The sequence below is a fragment of the Trichechus manatus genome, unplaced genomic scaffold (genome assembly GCF_000243295.1).
Source record: "Trichechus manatus latirostris isolate Lorelei unplaced genomic scaffold, TriManLat1.0 scaffold00138, whole genome shotgun sequence".
In the NCBI taxonomy this organism is placed as follows: Eukaryota; Metazoa; Chordata; class Mammalia; order Sirenia; family Trichechidae; genus Trichechus; species Trichechus manatus.
The window spans coordinates 1,303,601-1,328,532 of NW_004444074.1; the positions used below are offsets into that span (position 1 = coordinate 1,303,601).

At 44.7% G+C, this 24,932-nt stretch overlaps 1 protein-coding gene across 1 annotated transcript in view; it reads right to left on the minus strand.

Moving 5' to 3' along the window:
* Positions 1 to 24,932, minus strand: part of SUPT6H (SPT6 homolog, histone chaperone and transcription elongation factor) — a 35,345-nt gene that overhangs the window by 8,790 nt on the left and 1,623 nt on the right. The window contains exons 2-26 of the mRNA XM_023739631.1: positions 16,427 to 16,564; positions 15,503 to 15,658; positions 15,324 to 15,400; positions 14,777 to 14,969; positions 14,477 to 14,561; positions 12,641 to 12,914; positions 12,135 to 12,236; positions 11,732 to 11,848; positions 11,300 to 11,389; positions 10,979 to 11,121; positions 10,197 to 10,345; positions 9,944 to 10,042; positions 8,470 to 8,599; positions 8,235 to 8,385; positions 7,897 to 8,051; positions 7,270 to 7,465; positions 6,771 to 6,910; positions 6,530 to 6,647; positions 3,959 to 4,035; positions 3,521 to 3,656; positions 3,090 to 3,227; positions 2,845 to 3,012; positions 2,191 to 2,318; positions 856 to 1,063; positions 203 to 350 (exon numbers count right to left, since the gene is read on the minus strand). Of these exons, the coding sequence (XP_023595399.1) occupies positions 203 to 350; positions 856 to 1,063; positions 2,191 to 2,318; positions 2,845 to 3,012; positions 3,090 to 3,227; positions 3,521 to 3,656; positions 3,959 to 4,035; positions 6,530 to 6,647; positions 6,771 to 6,910; positions 7,270 to 7,465; positions 7,897 to 8,051; positions 8,235 to 8,385; positions 8,470 to 8,599; positions 9,944 to 10,042; positions 10,197 to 10,345; positions 10,979 to 11,121; positions 11,300 to 11,389; positions 11,732 to 11,848; positions 12,135 to 12,236; positions 12,641 to 12,914; positions 14,477 to 14,561; positions 14,777 to 14,969; positions 15,324 to 15,400; positions 15,503 to 15,658; positions 16,427 to 16,535 (3,487 nt within the window). The 5' untranslated portion in view covers positions 16,536 to 16,564. The remainder of the gene's footprint in view (positions 1 to 202; positions 351 to 855; positions 1,064 to 2,190; positions 2,319 to 2,844; positions 3,013 to 3,089; positions 3,228 to 3,520; positions 3,657 to 3,958; positions 4,036 to 6,529; positions 6,648 to 6,770; positions 6,911 to 7,269; positions 7,466 to 7,896; positions 8,052 to 8,234; positions 8,386 to 8,469; positions 8,600 to 9,943; positions 10,043 to 10,196; positions 10,346 to 10,978; positions 11,122 to 11,299; positions 11,390 to 11,731; positions 11,849 to 12,134; positions 12,237 to 12,640; positions 12,915 to 14,476; positions 14,562 to 14,776; positions 14,970 to 15,323; positions 15,401 to 15,502; positions 15,659 to 16,426; positions 16,565 to 24,932) is intronic.

Consider the following 24,932-nt stretch of genomic DNA (forward strand, 5'->3'; position numbering starts at 1 on the left):
ATAATTAGACATCGAACTTACTAGCTTTGACTTACATCCCAGGGCTTTATAATCTCTCTAAAGCTCCCCTGGGTCTCCCCCACCTACAGTACAACTCTGCCCCATTCTGCTGGAATGGCTGCTTGATTTGAATGTATACAGTAAATGCACCCACCCACCCCTATCATATCCCTTTTAACTATAAAATGCACACAGGACTTACCAATGTAGAAGGTCTCTGGTGTTTCTTTGGTTAACATATTAAAGATCTCCTCTGTGTTGGGAGAGCGGTAGGCTGTCCTGAGGTCCTTATACCGACAGCTCAGCTCTGCCCGGATGTCATATAGAGTGATGTGTTTGTCACCATAGCCCTGAGAATGAAGCCCATAAAGAGCCTTACAACTACTATACTTCGTGAGCCACAGGGGGATTTCAATGAAAACAGTAGGCCAACTGGCTCCTTTTGGGGCTTCTCTTTTCTTCTTTCCCTTCAATATTTACTAACAGAGGTTCTAAAACATTTTCTTAGTCATGGAATACTGTTCTGTAACTAAAATGCTTCATGGGACCCCAACATATATGCAAAGCTGCTCTGTGAGAGAGGAGGAAAGAGGGCTTAGAAAGAAACTGTTTACTGACACCCTCCCAGCTCCCTTCCTACCCCCACAATTTCTGAAGCCGTCTCTGAAGTACTACCTTGGCTCTGTAATCAGCAGACTGAAAACTGATTGAGAAACCCAATAGAGCATAGGTAAAGAGATAAAAAGGTCAAGTCTTCCACACTAATAGTATCTGAGTTTCTCTGTAGACTTGACGGCCAACCAACTAGGCCACGTGAGATGGTAGCTGTGCCAGGCCTTCCACACTGCCACCCACCTGCCTCTCCAGTTCCTCTGCAAAGGCATCAAGGTCCAGGTCCTTGAGTCGCTCTGGGTTTTCTAAGATCTCTTCCAGGGCTCCTGCAGGGTTGGCATCCTCAGCTGATTCATCATATTCCAGGGCATCCACTGCCATCTTCCTGGCCCACTCATAGGTCTCAGGGTGGACACGGGAGCCATCGAGGACTTCAATGTATGAGTCAGTGCTAAAGGAAAGGCAGAAAAGGGGCAGGATATAGAACAAGAAGCTTCTAGTAACAACCCAAATGTCCACCAATAGGGAACTGGTTAAATAAATTAGAGTACCTCAATACAATGGAATACTATACAGCCATTAAAAAGAATGAGGTAGATCTATGTGTGCTGACATGGAAAGATGGCCACGATATATTGATACGTGAAAAATGTACTGCAAAACACTATGAACCATATGATCTCATTTTTGTAGTAAATGGGTAGTTAGTAAACGCATAGCAAAAAAAAATTTAGAAAAACCGTAGTAGACATCAAATTGTTATGGCAGTTATCTCTGGGGGGTGGGATTATGGGGGACTTCCACTTTCTGCATAATATTTCTATATGTTGGTTTTATATAATAAACATACACAAATCTTACAATAAGATAAAACAAGATGGGGGAAAATGACCTTTGAGAATTTGCTGACAGCTCTTTTCCCCCATAAAGCCTTCCCAGGCTGGTCTTGCCCGTGCACTCACATGGACCTATGTTATTCGTGGAGTGTTACAGCAAAGCTGGGTGGAAAATGAAGTTTTAGAACTTGAAGCCTATTTCCCCACTGATTTCCATTACTGAATGAGGAGCTATGTGCCCGTGGAAAAGATCCTCCAAAGACTGAGTTGATAACTTCTGGAGAGGAAGAGGTCAATAGTGAAGTCCAAAGTTCAAGTGAATAGAACTTTCTCTCAATAACATTTTCTCAAGACACACTGAATCTCTTTTTCCCGCCTTATCTCTTCATACACCCACACTCCTTTTCCTTTACCCCTGGTACTCCCGCCCTTATCTGGCCACAAGGATCCATAACAACCAAACAAGTTTGTGTTTACTGAACAAAATCTTGTGGTTTATGTTCTTAATTTATAAACTAGGTTGGTTCTTTTTATGTTTCTCTCACACGAAAAAGCTTCATGTAATTGAACCGATCTTTTCCATAGGTCAGTGGCTCGACTAAATAAAGGTTCCTCACTTTGCTTTAATACATTTCTTATTTTACATAAATGCCTTGTGGCCCGTTCACAGCTCTAATACTCTGAAACCCCAAAGCAAAGCCCAAGGGGATTCCTCCTGGCCCACCCAGGCAGCGGGCATCACCTGTCCCCCAGGGAGGCCGTGTCGATCTTGAGGAAGCCAGCACAGTTCATGAAGACTTTGGGACCCATGTGGCACATGGTGACCAGCTGTGTCCGGCTCTCGAGCCGAGTGTTGTTCTGTTTCAGGATCTAGGGGAGAGGCCTGGAGTGAGCCAGGGCATAAGCAGGCCCCACCTGCTTTCAGGTCTCTGTGAAATCTACCAGGCTGGGAACTATTTCCTATGCTCCCCTTCCCCCAATACCTAACAGAGCACTTTTCCATCCTATCTGTCATTAAGTTATTTTTTAACAAACTACATTATACTACCAAAGACTATATGTGATTAATTTATGGTTTAGAAAGTTAATGGAGCCCTGGTGTCACAGTGGTTAAGAGCTCGGCTGCTAACCAAAAGGCTGGCAGTTCAAATCTAACAGCTGCTCCATGGAAACCCTAAGGGGCAGTTCTACTCTGTCCTATAGGGTTGCTATGAGTCAGAATCGACTTGACGGCAACTGGTTTGGTTTTGGATTTTTAGAAACATATGTGCAAGTACCCATTACCCATCTTAAGAAAAAGAATCAAAGAGTATTACCTATTTTGAAGCTCCCTGCATGCCCTTCTCTCTGATTAAAATGGTAACTTTCTAAATTTTCTGAATCAATCCAATCCTACCTTCAGGAGGTGGGTCCCTTTTCGAGGTCCCAGGCCGCAGACATACTGGATCAGGGCCTGGCTATAAGGGTGGGCAATGGCACGGTTGACATCAACCCCAACTTCATTGACTCGGTTGATAAATTCGCAGTACAAGGCATTCAGCAGCTCCTCCTTCACCACGTGTTCCTGTCAACATGCACAGGCAAAGGTAAGGTTACTGTGCCTTTTCATCCACCTAGGCCTGCCTATCATATCCTACTCACCTGCAAGGGGTGAAACTTGAGACACAGGATGTCTTCGTCGGAGCTGCACACTTGGGCAAATTCAATCAGAGGGTCCTGGATTCGCCGGCCCAGGGAGACGGCCTGTCTCAGCACTGGAGGGTAATCCCGGAACTCTGCCTAGGGTCAAACCAAGGTTAGTAGGGCCTGAAAGTGCCCCCAGCTCCAACATCAAGAAGAAATTTAAACAGTCTGGCTTTAAGTCACTTTCTCTTCTCTGGGACCCTTTCTCGTGGGCCCAATTTAATATCTGGGACCCCTAAAACTGGCAAAATGGAAAATCTCTACTTGGGTAAGTAAGTGAACTATACACTATAGTCCTGTGCCCCTGATAACCTTTGTTTTCCTTTTAAATCTTGCTGGGATTGATAGCAGTTGCCTGGGCAGGCCCTGGGGGTGGGGTTCAGCATTACCTCTGACTTCTTGCTGTTCATATAAAGAATTGCCAACTCGTTGTCAACCAGCTCAACCCCAATAGAGGACAGCTGTTGGCCCTGGTCCAGCTCATGCACAATGCGCTTCACATCTTCAATCAACATCTGGGCATCCCTGGAGGGATGAAGGGGGCTGTTTAGGGGTGTTTCTCAGGGATGGACAACCTCATGGTTGGGATGTGGGAGATGAGGAGGAAGGAAAGGGCTTTGGAGTCCAAAGAGGCACAACTTTTAGGGACAGTAGGAAACCATGAAGAAGCAGAACATCCACAGGTCTTAGAGTTGAGGGTATCATCAAGGCTCTGCACAGGCACATACCCACTGTTACAGGTATATGCCAGACTCAACAATAAGGGGGGAGTGGCTCTTGGGTCACAGCCTTAAACCAGGTCTGGCCCAATCCCCTGGTGCCCCTACCTGTTCTCTCCTGCGACTGTAACCACATGAGGCTTCTTGTTCAGAAGAAATTTCTTTAGGGTTTCAATGTCTTGAGCCTGGATTGAAAGGAAATTGGAGGTGAAGGCTCTGAGGATAGGGAGATTTCAAGTAGTTCTCTCCCCTAAGTACCTGTAACCTTACAAGACCAGAGAACAGTAAAAATTGGAAGGGTCTTTAGAAGATATCTGGTCCATGCTGCCACCAAAGATTCATTCTCACCCCTTCCCTGGCCACCCTGCCTCTGCTTAATCATTCCACCAATAGACTCTCACCCTAGTTATATTAGTAGCCACTGGCCAGATCTGAGGGAGGGCAGTTAGGAAAATGTTCTCTTTTATTGTGAACCAAAACTCCTCTCCCTATAATACTTAACCACTGGTCCTAGTTTTGATCAAGCAAATCCAAGAACTGGATCCTACCCTCTTTTGGGCGAGGGCCTTCAAAAAGGTATAGCAAGTATGTTTCCCCAGTTTTCTTTAACTTAATGATGTTCACTTCCTACTACATCCTTATGACTTAAATTCCAATACCTCGCACACCCAGGTGTCCTCGTACACTTTGTTGATGTTTATTTCATTTCTGGTGTCTGACTTATGCTGACAATATGAGCGTAACAGAGAGAGGGAGGCAGGGTGTTACAAAAGAGCAGAGCACGACACATAATGTAAGATTAATTATTAGCCTCATCTGGCCACAGGGAACTGCTCACTAACTCTCCATAGTGCTGTTTTCTCCTCCTTCCTGGAACTCCACACATCTCTCCCCTCCCTGGCGCACTCTCAACTTTCAAATACCCTGTTAATTTCTTAAGTAGAAGAATTCAACATGCCTCTCTCATCCTACAAATCCAGTTGGGCTATGTACAGATGGCCTCTTGTATAACCACATGCCCAGCGGGGTGGGCACCTAAACAAAGTCTTTGTCCTTCTTTAAATAGGAAGCTCAAAGCTAAACATGGTACATCACACGCTGTCTGACCAGAACACAAAACAAAGGGACTGGGACTTACAGTCTGAGTATTAAGCATCTCTTAATGTTTTCTAAGATACTTGGGTTGTGGTCAACTAAAATGCATTAAAGTCTTTTTTACAGCCACTGCTGCCTGGCAGTCAGAACTAGTCTAATCTCCAGTTGTTTGTTAAGAAGTACTTCTTTTTAGAACTCTTCCAACTTAACAACAAAAAGACAAACAACCGAATCAAAAAATGGGCAAAGGACTTGAATACACATTTCACCAAAGAGGATACGCCAACTGTCAACAAGCACGTGGAATGATTCTCAATGTCATTAGAGAAATGCACATCAAAATCACAACAAGATATCAATTCATATCCACCAGGATAGCTATGATTGAAAAACAGAAAACAATAGGAGTGGAGATGCGGATGTGGAGAAATGAGAACCCTCAGCCACTGCAGATGGGAATGCAAAATGATAAAGCCACTATGGAAAACAGTCTGGCGGTTCCTCAAAAAGTTAGACACAGAATTATCATATGACCCAGCAATTCCACTCCTAGATATATACCAAGAAAAATTTAAAGTAGGAACACAAACAGATACTTGTGTTCCAGGCAGCACTATTCACAATAGTCAAAAAGTGGAAACAGCCTAAATGTTCATCCACAGACAGATGAATAAACAGAATGTGGTACATAGACACAACAGGTTATTACTTAACCATAAAGTAAAGAAGTCCTGGACGAACTTCATTACATGGATGAACCCTGAAAACATTATGCTGAATGAAATAAGTCAGTTACAAAAGGACAACTGCATGATTCCACTTACATGACATCTAAAACAAACAAACAAACCCATTGCCATCGAGTCGATTCTGACTCATAGCAACCCTACAGGACAGAGTAGAACTGCCTCATAGTTCCAAGGAGCGGCTGGTGGATTCGAACTGCTGACCTTTTGGTTAGCAGCCAAACACTAACCACTGCGCCACCAGGGCTCCATGACATATCTAGGATAGACGAATGTAGAGACCAAAGTTTCTTCGTGATTATCAGGGGCAGGAGGGAGGGGGAAAGGATGCTTTGGGGACACTGATGGCATCACTTGGGAACAGATCAGAGTAATGGTTGAACAACATGATGAACATGTCAAATGTTCCATAATTAAAAAAAAAGTACCTCATTTTAGAAAGGAGCTCTCGCAATAAAATTGAAGGATGTCATTAGAACAAAAAAAATTAGTGAGTGTACGAACTAGACGAATTTGGAAAAAGAGACACTGAGAGGCTAAAGCAGGGAAAAGGCTGGCTTAAAGCCTCAGTGGCTTTCAGCTCCTGGAACAGGCTGACCCAGATGCTGGTAGCAACAGAGTCCCAGAAGCACTCAAGGCCTAGGAACTGGCTTCAAGCCAGAAGTCATTTTTGTACCAGATAACTTGAGTGCCACCTACTGTCCATGGAAGCTAGACTTACCCTAAGAGACAAGTGGTCAATGCATGGGCTGTTGCTTAGACCACAAACTTTTATCCCCACTAAATGATAAAATATACCCAAGATGAATACTTGGTAACCCCTATCCTAGCCACTTACCTTCTTTTCCCGTTCTTCCTCTCTCCAGGCAGTTCGCCGTTTGGTAAAATGGGGCAGCCGGAGGAAGTCTGTGACTTCTCCTTCACCATTGACCAGGGCACAGAATACAGGGTGATCTCTGTCAGACAGACAGGAAAAGAACAGTACAATAATCAGCAGCAGGAGGATATGAATGGGAGAAGAATGAGATTAGGAAAATAGGTAAGGGGATGTGGCTACACAGGCAGGAATGGGCAGTTACCTGGCAGAGGAGAAAGCAATGCCTAGGACACGAATGCCCTTCCCTTGGTTTTCATCCATAAAGTCATCATCTTCCTCTACCTGCTGATCTGGCCGGTAGGGTGCGACCCTCAACCAGTTGTATAGCTTTCGACTACAGGCCTAGGGAGGAGACACATATGACACCATGGTCAAAGTGTGCTCAGGAAACAGATGCATGCACACCTGCACAAAGGCGTGTATTTGCATGTGCCCATGTTCCTAGCCTTACAACTTCTGGAAACAGAAGACTGCACAGAGAACAGCTATACAAAGAATATACAGACGAGTGGGGGAGAGGGAGGGAAGAGGTCTTGAAGGTGGCCTTGCTTGCACACCCTCTCAGATTATGCTCCCATTTGCTCCCGAACCCCCCACAGGGTTTCTCCATTAGCTATAGGGCTACTAATAACAGGTTCCCTCACTCTCAGCTATAGTTTGAGGAAAGTACACTAGTAAAGACCACGACTCTCTGTCCTTGCCTTTATGACATATTCCTTGGCTTCTGCCAGCAGCTTGTTCTTGAGCTCTTTGGCCATCTGCACGTAGAGAAACTGCTGCAAAGCGCGTTCGATGGCCATGGTGCGCTGCCGGTTCCACTCCTGCACCTGGTGGCTGAACTCGTCTCGGTAGTAAAACTGCTTGATCTCTTCAAAGTATGTCTGATCGTTGCCGTAGCTAAGGGGAGACACAAGGCTGCTATGTTGGGGATGCACAAAAGGTGATACTCAAACACCCATGAATGCTGTGAGCACGGATGATGGCTCAATTCTGAAATGTGGTTGACATCAGGGCTTTGAACCTGTTTGGTTCAGTTTGAATCCCTGCTGAGAATTTGCATTTCTAACAAGTTCCCAGGCTAATGCTGCTGGTTAGGGACCAATTCTGAGAACCAACAGCAGAATAGTAGTTCTCAAAATTTATTACACGTAAGAATCACCTGGGGATCTTGTTAAAATGCATATTCTGATTCAGTATATCTGCCGTGAAAATGCAAATTCTTAGCAGGGGTTTGAACTGGTTTGTTCCAGTTTCATATTCCTGAGGCGCCCCTCCCTTCAACAGATCAAGCTCTCCCCAGTGAGTCCCCACCCCAGGGCTTTGCTTACCCTTCTACTCCCTTCATATCTATACTGATATCAATGGTGAGTAGCCCTTCCTCTTCAGCCAGGCATATCTTGAGGAACTGGTCATCTCTTAGTTCCTTAACAGGCTTGTTCTTTAAGTATTTGAAGGAATAAGCATAGTGGGCCTCATCCACATCCTGTACACATCAATAGGGAATCATTAGTCTAAGGACGGGCTGGGCTTGGCCCTGGGAGAAAAGACTGCCTCTTTCTGCTCTCAGGCAGACAGCTCAGCTAGACATGTAGACAAGAAACTCTTCAGTTCAGTTAAATAGAGAGCTGGGGCCACATCCTGGGTCAAAGCCCTTCCCCCAGCTCACCTTTCTACCTTTCTTGGTGGGGGCTATATTTAGCTTGGCTCTCTCCTGGAAGGTTTGCCGCAGCACCTGCCGGACAAGGGGCTCGCGGGCAATCTGCAGGGCTACCATGTAGCGGGCACCTTCCAGCACAGCTTCCGGTGTAGGGAACTGGCTGTAGGGAAAATGGTGGAGCTGTGGGGTGTGTGCCCGTCTTGACCCTCAAGCCCCTCCCCCCAGCCTCCTGCTGCCTGCCTACCTGCAAACGTAATCCTTGGCCAGCTCCAAGGGCTCTGCAGGGAACTGCTCTGTCTCATGCCGCTGGTAACTGTCCCGGAGATTCTCTCCAAATTGCTCAGGGGTAAGGCCAAATTTTTTGGCCAGGCCATCTAAAGCAAACAAGAAAGTGAAAGGTAAGGCAACAGCTGGGCTGACAAATAACTTAGCTCTCAGAGTCTACAACAGCAATTCTGAGCACTTTTTTTTTCTTAATTGTACTTTAAGTGAAAGTTTACAGTTCAAGTTAGTTTCTCATACAAAAATTTATACACACATTATTGTATAACCCTAGTTGCTCTCCCTATACTGTGACAGTACACTCCTCCTTTCCACCCTGGATTTCCTGTGTCCATCCAACCAGTTCCTGTTCCTTTTTGCCTTCTCATCTTGCCTCCGGAGAGGAGCTACCCATTTAGTCTCATGTATCTACTTGAGCTAAGAGGGACTCTCTTCACCAATATCATTTTATGTCATACAATCCAGTCTAATCTTTGTCTGAAGAGTTGGCTTCAGGAATGGTTTCAGTTCTGGACTGACAGAAAGTTCAAGGGCTGTGTCTTCTGGGGTCCCTCCAGTCTCAGTCAGATCATTAAGTCTGGTCTTCTTACTAGAATTTGAGTTCTGCACCCTACTTTTCTCCTGCTCTGTCAGGGACTCTGTTGTGTTTCCTATCAGGGCGGTCATTGGTGGTAGCCAGGCACCATCTACTTCTTCTGGTCTCGGGCTGATGCAGTCTCTGGTTTATGTGGCCCTTTCTGCCTCTTGGGCTAATATTTTCCTTGTGTCTTTAGTGTTCCTCATTCTCCTTTGCTCCAGGTGTGTTGGGACCAGTTGATGCATCTTAGATGGCCACTCGCTAGCTTTTAAGACCCAGACACCACTCACCAAAAGTGGGATGCATTTTCCTAACAAATTTTGTTATGACAATTGACCTAGATGTCCCCTGAAACCATGGTCCCTAAACCCCCACTCCTGCTACTCTGTCCCTTGAAGTGTTTGGTTGTATTCAGGAAACTTTAGCTTTTGGTTTAGTCAACTTGCTGAGCACTACACTTTAAAGAGATCACAAACGAGCAGGGCCAAAACATTAAACAGAGATGATCGAAAAGAATTGGTTTTAAACACCTGACAGGCAGCTACGAGGCAGAAGAAATAGATATTTTCTACGCGACTCCTTGGCTCAGAATTAAGGTGGAAGCCACAGCTTAATAAGAGAACCTCCCAAAGATACCATGGACTCCTTCCCTCAAATCCTGAGTTTCCTGTTATTTCAGGAATTTAGGCAGGGGCTAGACCACTACCGGGGGACAGATGTGGGTCAGGGGAGCAAATGTTGATGGGGATCATGTAATAGGCTGCTTTGGAATTGGGTTGGTGATTGACCCAGATGTGCTTTGTCCTTTAAGGCCTCTTCCTACCGACCAGTGACTCCCGTTGCTGAAGCTATCATTTACCTAGCCCAGCGCTCTGGCAGATGGTGTACATGTCTCTGCGGGAGGCCTGCTTCAGCTCTGGCCCCCTTTGCTCCTCATCTTCTGCCTCCTCACCTTCACCTGTGAAGAAAACACCAGGAGTGTTACTGCTCTAGTGTCCAATCACTCCCAAATATCTCAACATGTAGAGATGCCCCAGAGGGCACCCAGCCAAGGGCATCCTTGCAGATTCCTTGGCTATCAAGCCTCCTTGGTTTTCTCCCCCAGGACTCACCTTCTTCATCTCCCTCTTCCCTTATGCGCTTCAGCTTCTTGCGGCTGGCCTTGGCGGCATTCTGCATCTTGGGGATGTCACGACCATAATAAAGCAGGAAGTGGTTATATACATCTTTCAGCTCATCCATTGACTGTACATCTTTGAGCCTGGGAGGAAGGGGCGTAAGACCACAACTGTTAAAAAGGGACACGCAGATGAGGCAGCATGTCTCTAGTAAAGTTCAAATTCCTTGACCCTACAGGCAGCTCAGCTTCATCATGCTGGCCGTTAAGAAGATCTGCTCCTCTCTCACCACCCACTTTGATTTCAGACTTTCCAAGCTACTTTCTGATTACGTGTAGCTTTACTTAAACCAAAAAAACCGAACCTATTGCCATTAGATCGATTCCGACTCATAGCAACCCTACAGGACAGAGCAGAATTGCCCCATAGGGTTTCCAAGGAGGAGCTGGTGGATTCGAACTGCCAACTTTTTGGTTAGCAGCCGAGCTCTTAACCACTGTGCCACCAGGGCTCCTAAAAGAAAATAAATGTACAGATTAGCAAACATGAGTATCTGACCCTTTTAACAGTTAACTTTTTTGTAAATAAATTAGTATTTGTCAGGTATATACTAACATGAATAGCAGATTAACATGAAACTGCCTGTCAGAAAGATCACTTTTGATGGTTGACCAACTCAGTCCTGTGCTGTGAATTTCACAAAGTAATGCTGCCCCCAGGGGTCCGGCCTTTAGTCTAAGGGCTCCCTATAATGGTAGAAACCCCGCATAGGCTACCTCTCCATGTCAGTGGTGTCCAGAGCCCGGATGCCATCAGCAAGAGGTTTGTCAGGGTCAGCAGAGATTTGCTCGTACTGGTAAGCCTGCATCTTCTCAAACAGCCGCGTTAGGTTCTCTTTGCGGATCCTCAACTGGGTCCACTAGGGCAGGGAACGACAGCAGTGAGGGCTGGTAGTCAGCCTTGAAGACCTAACGCTGCTCTGATCCTTTCCAAAAGACCTGGAGCCGGGGAGCTTGGCAGGCCTGGGGGGTTGGGCCCTAGTAGCAGTAATGCCCAACCCAGCCCACAGCTCCTTGGAGGGCAAGGGTTCACTTTACCTTCTCATCCCACTGCCACACTCTCCAGAGGTCATTGATGTGCAACTCAGGCTCCACATATTCCTTTCGGTAGAAGGCAATAAAAGGCACCTAGGGTGGCAAGAAGACTGCAGTCACCCAAGGAAGAAAGATCTGCAAGGATCCCCTCTGTCAGAGGGATAAACAGGTCTAAGAAACTCAACAGTCCGAAGCTAGGCCTCTCTCACAGGCCCATCCAGGGTACAGTGCTCTCCCCCGTAGGGGAAGATAGTAATGCAGACAAGGTAGTGTCGTTCTCTCGATCACTAGGTCTCCTTTGTTCCTCACACTGCTTGAGTCAAGGAACCAGTGCTGAGTACAGGTAAAGTGACCCATCTGACTTACGTAGCTACTGTTTCCCTCATCACTTAACTGAATTTCTAACCAATGACCCATTAGAGTTTGACATGCTACCTCAAAATGCTGATTTCTCATGAAGCCCAGGGCTTCTTTGATCTTCTGAATTGTGCTGGGCCCTTTTCGACTAAAGCTGCTTGTTGGCTGCCCTCGGTCCAGGTAATCACAGCTTTCCTATAGCAGAAAAAGAAACAGTCAGCAATGACACTGTTTTACACAAGGGGACTGAGAAAGAAGTCAGAGCTCTCTGAATCTGCTTTGTTTACCACACAAAACATGAATTCATGACACAGGACCTTGTCAGACGAAACCTAGTAAAATCTCCCTCACGTGCAAGCACACACACACACTTTCCAACAGCAGCACGTAGATGTTTGGGGGCAGGGGGAGGAGCAGTAACTCCCTCTTGATGAAGAGGCTGCTAGCTCATGTCAAAGCATAAGGATCTTTTTTTGGGTACCTGTAGAGAAATGGTTGGTGTGGCAAAGGCATTCCTATAGATCCAGTCAGCTTCTTCTTCTAGTTCATCATCTTCAGCCACCTTGACTGGGATGGAGCGGAGCTGCAGGGATAAGACAGCAGGGTGAGACTGATTTTACCTTGTATTCACTTAGGGAAAATCAAACACCACTTCTGGACACAAACGTGTGGTCCTCAGGCACATGTTTTCAGTACCCAGCACAGTGTCATCCTAGCATGAAGTAGGCACTTCATATATTTGTTAAGGAGAGAGTGCCATTTCAAGAACCACAAAAATGGCAAAAGTCTATCTTCCCTCCTCTAAGAGGTGGACTCCCTGTACCCCTGGGTCAGATGGGGGTCAAAGTCAACCTCCTCAATGTCAGGTTGATACTGCTCAATGTCAGACTGTTCATAGATTGTTTCTCAGCTACAACCCTTGTAGCAGGGAGGTTCAGGGGAGGTGGTGACAGATCCACAGAAGGGCAGAGGCTGGTAGTTTCTCACCTGGAACCTCTCAGGCAGGTCAGTGGCTCGGATTTCATTGTCCTGATCTGTGAGATGGCTGCTTTCCAGCTCACTGGGCTCATACATCTCAAAGATGCTCCTGCGGCTCACACGCTTCTTGGTTGTCTTCTTGGGACGTACTCGGATTTCACCCTCGGCCTCATCATCCTCATACTCATATTCTTCCTCCAGTTCCTCATCATATTCATTGTATTTCTCAAATTCGTCATAATCAAAGTCTACCCCAAAGATCTCCTGGGCTTCTTGCAGGGCCCTGTGGGTCAAAGCAAGAGGCAGAGGGCCCAGGTTCTAGTCAGAGGAAAGAAATACAGCCCCTGCATAGATAATTTACTTGCCCTCAAAGGAACTAAGAAGGTTTGGAGAAAGGTTTAAATCAAAGAACCATATTCACTGTGGAATAAAAGCTTAGCTAGGGGATATCTCCGGGCAGCCATTCTTTTTTTGGAGGATAAAAAGCATATCTTTAACACCTACTAGTGACAGGGAGCAAACAACAACGGGGCAGATGGGTCCTCATCCTGCTAAGTGGATTTATCTTCCGCTAAGACATAAGTGTATTCCCTTAGAGCAAAGGCTTTCAAACTTTGTTGCAGGCATCTTTCTTCCAACAAAATTATATCAAGAAGACCAATATACGAAACCAATAAACATGTATATACATGTATGCATATATGTTCACATATATAACAAAACACGTGGAGACACAGTTATGGATATTTCGTAGACATACCCAAACACCTCATGGGAGTGGTTTACTGGGGTTGAAGGCTTAGGGCCATAGTCTTGTGGGACAGCTCAGTCAATTGGCATAATACAGTTCATAAAAGTCGTTCTACACCCTAGCTTGGTGAGTAGTGTCTAGGGTCTTAAAAGCTTGTGAGCAGCCATCTAAGATACAACTATTGGTCTCTACTGATTCAGAGCAGAAGAGAAAGAAGGAAACCAAAGAAGAAACTAGTCTACAGGACTAACAGCCTATATGAATCATGACTCCACCTCCTCTGAGACCAGAACGAGATGGTGCCTGGCTACCACTATCAACTGTTCTGATTAGGGCCACAACTGATGCATCCTGATAAAATGGGAAAAAAATGTAGAACAGAACTCAAATTCTTAAAAATCCAGACTTACTGAAACAGTTGAGGCTAGAGGACCCCCCCGAGACAATTGCCCTGAGATACCCTTTAAACTCTGAACTGAAACCACTCCTGGAGGTCACCTTTCAGCTAAATAACACATTGGCTCATAACGTAAAGACTATCACCCGCGAGTACTGTGCTCCTTTAAAAAATCATCTACAGAAGACCAACGGTCAACATTTACTCTAAAGCAAAGATGAGAAGGTAAGGGGGGCATGGAAACTAAATTACCAGAAATGGAACAACTATGACAGAAATAATGAAAACGTTGGCACGTTGTAAGAAACGTAATCAATGTCACTGAACAATTTGTACAGAAATTGTTAAATGGGAACCTAATTTGTTGTGTAAACTTTCACTGAAAACACAACGAAATATTATTAGAAAACAAAACAAAAAATCTAATAAACATGGAGCTGCAGATGGAAGAAATGTTAAGAGCCTTGCTCACATGTGACTTCACTCTAATCCCACAGTGGCCCTAGAATGCATGGAGTGCTCCCAGGACTTCCAGGAGCAGTCTGAAATTACCACCTAGAAGAGGTTACCTGAGGCAAGGAAACAAAATGGCTGCAAGCTGGGAATGTCCCATTTTTGGAAGAGACCTCTGCCCTCCTTCTTCCTATGTTCCCTCAGGTGCCGTCATCACCACCACCTCATACCAGACCCTACTCACGCATCTGTGTATCCGGGAAGCTTTTTCCGCCACCTAGGTTTTTTCAGAGGCTGTCCATCATCATCCACAATGAAGTCGTCAATGTCTGGGCAGGGAAGGGAAGGGTTAGTGCTCAGAGGTAGGGGATAAGCCAGGACTGAACGGCTTTCCCATTATGTGAGTGGCCAGTGAGAAGAGGGAGGCAGGCTCCTGACAGAAAGAACCAGCAGTCCTAAAAAGGATGGTCTCCCATCCTATTCCCAGGGGCCAGGAAATCCCAACACCCTCCAAACACTGGCTTTCCTGCCTGGTACCACATACCTGATTCTTCATCATCTTCTTCCTCTTCCTCTGGAGGAGCCATGGGGGCCTCCACGGCCTCCTGGCCTTCTTCTCCTTCCCCATCCTGGAAGATTTCCTCTGCAATAGCCTCTTTCTCATGTTCCTCCTTGCCATATTCCTCTTCATCATCGTCCTCATCATCTGACATTTTCTTGACACGCCGGTACTTTTGCTAGGGGTGGGAAAACCTGCTTCATCAGGATCTACGAGGTTTGGCATAAGGATGCCAGTCTCACCCCCATCTTCCCACCACAATTATGCTGACCAAGGGAGACAGGAAAAAAAAAACACACTGAGTGACGTTTTTCAGTCACAAGGCCCACCCTTGAAACCTTGACAGGCCTTTCTCTAACAGGCACCCAGACCTGGGGTGCAAATCTAGGCTCCACAGCACAATGATACTGAGCTGCTTTCTTTTCTCTAATGCTCTTGAACTATTCTGGATGTGCCTCCTTGCCCAGGAGTCACTAAATATGAAGAGTTTTTCTTTCACCCCCAGAGACAAAGACAAAGAAATGACACTTACTCCTCGTTTGACTTTGACACCCAAATTCTCCTCAATGAGATCAAAATCATCATCCTCCAGGCGGTCGTCAAAAGATGCTGGAGAAAACAAAGTGTCACCGTCACCCATGGCGACAGGGAGGCTCCCTCCCCACTTGAACTTCCACCTCACCCTCACCTGACTGAGGACAGACTACTCACTGCGTTTCCTCTTCTTATGGCCAACATCATCTTCTGAATCGCCAGAGTCACTACCCTCATCCTCCTCCCCTTCATCTTCATCATCATCATCATTGATAAAGCCTTTCAGGTTGCCTTGCTCATCCTGATCATCTAGGTTCTCCTCCTCCTCCTCATCTGGAAAACATGCATGTGTTCAGCATGGAGTCTGTAAAACACCCTGGTGGGGCAAGGCCAGCTGCTTAACTTCGATTATCCATCTGCTCTGAACCTAATGACCTGGGTTCCATGTTAAGTCTTCTGACTCATCTGGAGAAATAAAACATGACCATCTACTTAGAGCAGCAGCATCTGGAAAGGACTCTCTGTTCTATATTCGCCATCTATCTTTAGGCAGGATGATCTTCTTAATTACTTTGGTTCTTTAAAATAATTACCAGAGGCATTACAGCCACCAAATAATCTTGTTTTTCCACTTTATAAACTCAGCAGCTATAGTCCCTTCTTTCATCCATAATTCTTTTGATAAAACTTAACATTTTTCTTTCCACCTTTAAAGCTATTACGTGGTTCTACTTTGCTGATGCTCCTGATGGCTGGGCTTGGCCAGAGAAATAGGAAATTGGGTGCAGAAATACCAACACTGCTAGGTTTCTAAAAGTGGGAAAAATTATATGTTTACTTTTTGGTTTACCATCTGTCTCCTCCCACTAACATAAGCTCCAGGAGAGCTGTGTCTTTGTTTTGTATTCCTAGTTCTCAGCGTAGGGTCTGACATACAGTAGTAGCCGTTCTGTAAATATTTTCTGATGAATGACTGAGAGGTCTCAAGTTGGTACCTCGTATGTCATAACTTCTGTGCTCAGCCTGAGCCTCTCATCAACAAGAATCCGACTATTTAAGTCAGCAATAGTGGGGAGAAGGTTGAGGCCAGGGCCTCCTCACCATCATCTTCCTCTTCCACAAATTTCTTGGTGACTCGGGGCACCACCTCGCCTTCATCATTGTACTCTTCCTCTGACTCCTCAGCCTCGCTCTCCACAAAATCAGACATTGCTGCAGCTTCTCCTACCCTGGAGAAGACTAGGGAAGGGAGAGAGATGGGATTTAAAAACGAATCACGTGACCTTACAGAGGGCTCTTAAACCTTCCCACAGTCTTCCCACACACAGCCTTTTAGCCACCTGCTGCTGCTCTGCCCACCCAACCATTTCCACCTGGGGAAAGAAGAGTAAGAATCAGATGGGCTCCATCTGTTCCATTTTCCATTCCTCCCAGCCTTGCTTTCCTCACATGTAGCTTTAAAAAGGCTATTATACTGGACTTTTATATGTACCATCTTTATCCCCCAAAGACTTTTATCTCACTCACCAACTGGGGACTGGAGGAAGTAATAGGCAGACCAAAAAAAAAAAAAACTAAGGTAGGGATAATTATATAGGTGGGGATACGGTAGTCAACTGAGATTATATGACTCACTCACAGCAAGTCTGGAAAACAATAAGTGAGTGCAAAGCGTATGACAGGCGCTTTCATACACACTATACCTGGCCACTAGCAGAGTCAAAAGGAAAACCCTCTTTCAACAGATTAAACAACATTGCATGAACTTGAGCCCACTTGCATGAGTACTGGTTGGGAGCTTCTGAGTGAAGAAGGGGCCTCATTAGAAACATTAGAACCGTGACTTTATTTTTATCATTCACCTCCCCTGCATAAAACTTTCAAAGGCTTCCCACAGCCTACAAAATAAAGGCAACTTGGTTAACTGGAAAGATTGGCTGGACTTAAAGAGTTGAAATCCTGGTGCCATCACCTACCAGCTATATAAACTTAAACAAAATTATTTAACATGTCTGAATATCAGTTTCTTCACCTGAAAATGGCAATAAAACTACCTACCTCGTAAGAAAGCTGAGAATATTAAACGACATATATGAAAGTACCTAGTTTTCTGTTTCAATAAATGTTAACTGAGTGTGAATCTGGCCCAATTTTCCTTAGCATTCTGTAATTTTGTACCACCCAATCCCAACTTTCTCTCTACTTTCCTGCTTTCAGATCCATTCAAAGCCTGGAAATGGGAGTGGAGAAGCCTAAGAATCAAAACATGGAGTTTGCTAGGCTCGGGGTAGGACTTTAAAAAGCAGCACACATCACACAAGTCATAACATCAAGATTCCATTGTGGAATCCTGGAGCTGGCTGCTGGCATACTCACTATCAATCCCCATCCTGTCCTGTATTATAGTCCATTGTGTATATATTCACTCCCACCACTTAGACAATATGCTTCTGGAAGGTAGAGACCACAACCAAATGAGGGAATGATAAAAACCATGAAAACATAAATGGCAATAAAAGAGGCATTATTAAGCATTTTGTGATTCTGTACCAAATAAGCTGTATCTTTCTAGGTGCTATGCACATAATAAATCAAACCCATTGCCACTGAGTTGATTCCAACTCATAGGACAGAGTAGAACCGCCCCAGAGGGTTTCCAAGGCTGTAATCTCTATGGAAGCATACTGCCACATTTTTCTCCCAAGGAGCGCTGGTGGGTTCGAACTGCTGACTTTTCTGTTAGCAGCCATGTGCTTTACCACTGCACTACCAGGGCTCCTCCTGCACATAATAAAAAAACCCATTGCCGTGAAGTCGATGTCGACTCATACTGACCCTACAGGACAGAGCAGAACTGCCCTGTAGGGTTTCTAAGGAGTGGCTAGTGGACTCGAACTGCCGACCTTCTGGTTAGCAGCTGAGCTCTTAACTGATGCATCACCAGGACTCTGCCTATATATAATAGGAACTGCTGAATATCTGTCAAATAAACAACTTACTTGTTCGTACTGTTGCCATCCTCCCAGTTGGAGATGGCAGTAGGAGGAGAGGGAGGAAGAGCATGGCTAATGGTTACCTGAAATGGTATAAGCTCTAGAAGATGTCTTAAGCTCTATGGCTCTAATTCTTCTAAAGATTACGCTTACTTGATTACTGAATATCAACTGATACCATAACAACAAATTTAAGATTAAATGAACTAAAAAAAAAAACAAAAAAAAACTGAAGGTGCTGAGTTCTGATGGATAAGGAAGGGGACAATGATATGGTCTTGTGTTCAATTTTAGGCTGAGGTTTCAGATGCCATTTTTCGACCCTGCTTGCTGTGCCAAACTGTCGAGCCAAGGTCTGGGACCGCCAACAAAAGCACAACTTATACACAGGCACTGGACGGAACTACGCTTGACTCAGAGAAAAGAGTCAGAGCGAGGTCAGATTCAATCATGGGTGCCTGTCCCCCAGTCAATGCAGGGCTGGACGTCTGCACACACCCCTCTCATGTTGCAGCTGAAGGACCCCGTTACCTCCCCACTGGGAACAGATATAGAAGTAGGGTTGGCAGCTCCTGGAAATGTTGACATGTGCTCAGGGCAAGAGGGGAGGGATGTGCTGATAGGCCACCAACTGCTATGGATGTGTTTCTGGTCAAGATGCCCTGGAAAGGGGGTCATCCCACATTCTCATTCTACCCAAGAAGCCAGGCTGGCACATATGGTTCATTTGTAGGTTACAGGAAACGGTGGCAGGCTGTGCTCCGACAGCCACCTTCCACATTACTCTTTTCACAAACTTTACTGACTTCCTACCATTCCATACTCTGCTGGCAGCTGGGGATTTGAAGAAAGCAGAATAGTTTGTTCTCAAGGAGTTTACTGTCCAGTATCAGGAGTGAGACATGGAGACAAATAAGAACCTAAAACAGTTTCTAGGTATTATGACAGATCTACAGAGAAGGTTCATAACAGGAGAATTGGAAAAACCAAAAACAAACCCCATAACAAACACAAAAAACCAATATAGGCTGTCCTGTGTACTTAAAGCAATTCTACAAATGTATTCTTAGGAGGAATAATGTTAATTGTGCACCTATCAAGTTCCACTTAACAAATATCCTATAATCCTTATACTGTCCAATGAGGTACAGTACACTTCTCTCCCCATTCAAAAAACGAGCAAATAGACCCAGAGAGATAAAGTCACGTGTTCAAGGCTACACACCATTAACTACAAGAGCTGAGATCTGAACTAACGCCTGACTCCAAAGTCACACCTGGTTCTACTGTATTAGTAGTTCTCAAAGTATGGTCTAGGTTCTCCACCCTCATTTCTCTCGTGTTGGTGAAGTTTCCCAGAGATGACATGATGAGTGGTATCACAACAGACTGAACACAGAAACAGGTATGAGAATCCAGCTCTCTTCTATAAAAGCCAAACAAAGAGACTTGCAAAAATGTACACAAGGACACTGTTCTAAATTTATTTTTACTTTGAAAACTATGGTTGTTTTTCATAAAAAGTGTTATTTATGTTAAAATATAATGGTTTTTAGTTTTTAACGAATTAATACTTCAAAAAGCTTGCAGACCACTGTACTACACCACTGTATAGGTCCCCAGGGCAGTGACAGAGGAAGCCTTGGGGTCAGACTAATGCCCCTTCTTTCTTTCTGCATCCTTAAGGTCAATTAGATTGAGTACTACCAAAAAAGTGAATGTCTTAAAACTTTTACCAATTAAATTTGGAGCTCTAATTTTAATTTCGACATTGTACCTCCTCAGTCCTGAACTGAGCCAATAGAAGTAGATTTAGGTACAGCAACCCCCCACCCCCACCCCAGCTTGCTTTAATTAGGCTACCAGACCCACAAATTCTGTCTTTTAAGGCCTCAACATCTTCACATTAAATTCCAGCTCCTGCAGATCAGATGTCTCACAGCCTACTTAACGCAGAGAAACAAGACAGCCTCTTCTGTCCTGGGAGGAGTTGGTGCTCTGGGCTGCGTGCAGCTTGGGGAGAGAGCACTGTTCCTTCTATCCCATATACTAGATTAGCAATAAGGCACAAGCTGTGCTATATCTGGGGGATGTGTACACTTTAGCTTACTGCGAGGACTTCCAGTCAAAAGGTTTGCCAGAAGCAATCCTGACTTGCTGCAACTTGCAGGAGCTAGAGGAGCAGAGGGTGCAGCAGCAGCACTGCAGGCTGAGGTTGGCAAACAACCATTCCAGAACAAAAACACTAATACATGTATTACTACATGGTTATAATTCACTTACGATATCTGGGACAAGACCGGATGTGGTGTAGATTTTGTTTTGTACTTATGCTCTTGAAATTTCTTCCATATTCTGACTGTAAGTTACATTTGCTACAGAAATAGGTCTAGATGAGGAGTGATGTGGTGGAGGCAGGAGCACAGCTGCAGTACAAGATGTGGCTCAAAGGGAGAGGCTGGTGGTTACCATGACATTGTCTGGAAGAGGAATGGAGCTGGGATCAGATTGCCACAGGGGAGGACCACGGCAGTCCCTCCCTTTGAACAACATGTAGGAGGCAATTAAGAGACCAGAGTGAAAAGAGATCTAGTCTGTTAATTCCCTCCACTCTGCAGCTTCAATCAACATATACTGTTTCTTCAGGGTCAATCTCTGTGCTGGGATTTGGCTATAAAAAACATGATTAAAATAAGCTTCCTACCCTGATAGAGTTCACAAACTATCTGAAAAAACTTAGTTATGACAAGATGTAATAAATGTTACATTGCAGTTATACATGAGGACTATGAGAGCAACATAAAGCAAGAGGTTGGAGAATGCCTCAGAAAAGGTGATCCCTGACTTGAGAAACGAATTAAGAAAGTAGTCTGGAAAAAGGCAACCTGAGCAAAGGCTTAGGCGTGAAAAGGGCCTGGTGGTATAGGGAACAACCCGAAGTTTGACGTGGAGTTTAAACCACAAGATATTCCACATTCCGTATTTTATGTGCAAGGGCCTAGGATTATCCCAAAGATGTTCAGGAGTGAACACCCAATTTGGAATTAAAAACCTAAAAGTTCAATAAAAAAAGTATTCAGTATCTACTTCAGACAAGTGTTTTTAAATCTGGGATTCAGAACTCCTAATTACACTAAGTCAAGGATGTTAAAATACAGAGAAGGTTAATTCCACCGAAATTGTTTTAACATGCACATATTTATAGGTAATAACAGTCCTAGAATCTTTTTAATGCCACAGTATAAAACACATTATGTAATAACCCATTGTGCTGTCAAGTTGATTCCAACTCAGTGACCCTATAGGAAAGAGTAGAATTGTCCCCATCAGGTTTCCAAGGCTGTAAATCTTTACAGAAGCAGATGGCCACATCTTTCTCCCACGGAGTGGCTGGTGGGTTCAAGCCACCGACCTTTCTCTTAGCTGAGCGTGTAACCACTACGCCACCAGAGTAGTTTAAAAATGTCATTTATCCTGTTTCTTTCTACACTTCTTGGGAAACAAGGCAATGGCAGAAAAGGAGCAGAAACAATCAAAATGTGTAACCAGATTCTGAAACGGTGTAACAGCAGGAGAGAGTAACAGTTCCTAAGCCTCGTGCCACTCGGGAGAACAGATAGTCCACACTATAGCACAGGGGTCAGCCAACTTTTCATGTAGAGGGCCAGATCTGCTGTTGTAACACAAAAGGAGACACAGACAATATGCAAACATTTGGCTCCCAGGCAGTACTCTGATGACCCCTGATCTAGAAGTACCCACCTACCGCCCTTGACAGAATAGAACTGCCCCATAGGGTTTCCAAGGTTATAATCTTTATGGCCAACACCGTAATTCAAATGCATCAATTCTTCTTCAGTCTTCCTTATTCATTGTCCAGCTTTAACATGCATATGAGTTGACTGAAAATAATCATGGCTTGGGTCAGGTGCACCTTAGTCCTCAAGGTGACATCTTTGCCTTGTAACACTTTAAAGCAGTCTTTTGCAGCAAATTTGCCTAATGCAGTATGTCATTTGATTTCTTGACTGTAGATCCAAGTAAAATGAAATCCTTGACAACTTCAATATTACCTCTGAAGAAGAAATGATGCATTTGAATTATGGTGTTGGTGAAGAATATTGAATATACCACAGACTGACAGAAGAACAAATCCTGTCATGGAGGAAGTACAGCCAAAATGCTCCTTAGAAGTGAGGATGGCGAGACTTCGTCTCTTGTACTTTGGACACGTTATCAGGAGGGACTAAGTCCCTGGAGAAGGATATCATGCTTGGTAAAGTAGAGGAAGAGTTAAAAAGAGGAAGACCCTCAACAAGATGGACTGACACAATGGCTGCCGCAATGGGTTCAAACATAGCAATGATTGTGAAGATGGTGCAGGACCAGGCAGTATTTTGTTCTGTTGTACACAGGGTCGCTATGAGTTGGAACTGACTCAACGGCACCTAATGCCAATTATAATTTACAGAAGCAGACTACCACATCTTTCTCCCGTGGAGCGGCTGGTGGGTTCGAACTGACAATCTTTCATTTAGCAGCTGGGTGCTTAACTACTGTGCCACCAGGGCTCCTCATCTGGAAGTACAGAGGGTCTTTAAAGAACTAATAAGGACACCATGGGAGCCTGTAACAGAGGCATCTAACCTGGTTTTGAAAAAAATGACTAAACAAAGACCTGAGGAGTGAGAAATGGAGGAGCTGGTCTCTCTGGAGATGGCTGGGGGAGTAGTGGTGCTGTTCTTCTCCAGCACCAGGCCCACCATATGCTGTGGTAGGAACAGAGAGGGCCAGTTTGGGGAGAGGGAGAATGGTTCACGAGTCATAGGTGAAATCATAAGGTTCTTTGTACGGTAAGTTAAAGATTCTGGACTGTATCCCAAAGGTGCTGGGAAGCCACTGTAGGGTTTTAACAGAGAAGAGGCTTAAGGTACTTGCTAACTTAACAAATATTTAATAACTGCCTATTATATGCTCCCCTGAGTGGTGCAAACAGTTAATCTGCTTGGCTGCTAACCAAAAGTTTGGAGGTTTGAGTCTTCCCAGAAGAAGAAAGGCCTGGCGATTTAATTCTGAAAAATCAGCCATTGAAAGCCCTATGAAATGTGGTTCTACTCTGACACACATGGGGTTGCCATGAGTCGGAATCATCTCAACGGTAACTGGTTAACTGGTTACTACATGTCAGGCATGTGTAAGACAGACAAGGTCCTTGTCCCTAGGACACTCGTTTTATGATATAGAAGACAAACTACAAATAAAATAAACCTTGCTACAAGCACTACAAAGGAAATAAATGGTACTAATTAGATAGGGTGGGCACCTCTGAGAGTATGAATTTAGGATGAGATGTAAAAAATGGGTAGGTTATGGCATGCAGAGCCAGAGGAAAAGGTTCTTTGTAGAAAAAGCAAGCTAGAAATGGCATATGGTAGGTGATATCCCAAGGCCAGTGTGACTAGAGTATGGTGAACGCAGACAGAAGAGGGAGGAAGCGCCTGCTTAAGCAGAGCTGTGAAGGCCATAGAAAGCCACTGAAGCTTTAAGCTGGGAAATGACATGATCTGACCTGACATGATCTTGCTACATAGACTGTGGACTGGAAGGGGATTTGAGTAGACTGAGGATGCCACTGTGGTGGCCTAGGCAAAAGACAGTGGCATGGAATAGGATGGTGGCAGTGAAGATGGAGAATGGAAGACAAATTTGGAGGTAGAAGTGACAGGACTTCTTGAAAGACTCGGGGGTTGGGAGGAATGGTAAGGGAGAAGCATCACAGATGATTCCCAGAGGTCTGGTTTTGGTAACCGTGTGGATGTGAGTGCCACTTAGTGAGATGGGGGAAGACCAGCCACAGAAGGATGAGAAAAAACAAATTTTCATTTGGTTATGTTGGATTTGGGGTCACCATGATTCAGAATTGACTCAACAGTAACAGGTTTATGTTAGATTTGGGATATCTAAGAAACAATCAAATGGAGATATAAAGCAGGCATTCTGATGTATGATTCTGGAACACAGAGGAGAGAGAGCTGGGCTAGAGACTTAAATTTGGTAATTACCAGGTATCAGATCATAACTAAGCTCATGAGACTGGATCACCTAAGGAAAGCTCCTATATAGAAAAGAGGACTTAAGATTAAACCCTGAGTGAAGCTCACCATTTAGACATTAAGTAGAGAGCAAAAGTGGTTAGCAAACAAGACTGAGAGGGAGCAGCCAGAGAAATGGAGAAAATCAGGAGCGGGGTATCAATGAGGCAAGAGAGCGGAGTTTCAAGGTAAGAGTAACTGTGCTGAATGTGCCATAGACTAAAGAAAATGAGAACAAAGTATCCATTCGATTTGGCAACTGATGATCCTAACAAAAGCCATTTTAACCAGAGGAGTCAGAAGAGAAGCCAGAGTAGAGTAGACTGAGGAGTTAATAGCTGAGAAAAGTTGGGTTGGCAGAGGTAGAAATCTGGCTATGAACGAAAATTAAAAAAGTGGGACGGTAGTCGGAAGGGGATGCAAGGGACATCAGAACATAATTTCTATGCTGATGGAACACATTTTTAAGAGATAGAAAAACCAAAAAGATTTGGCAACTGATTGTATTTGGGGAATAACGGA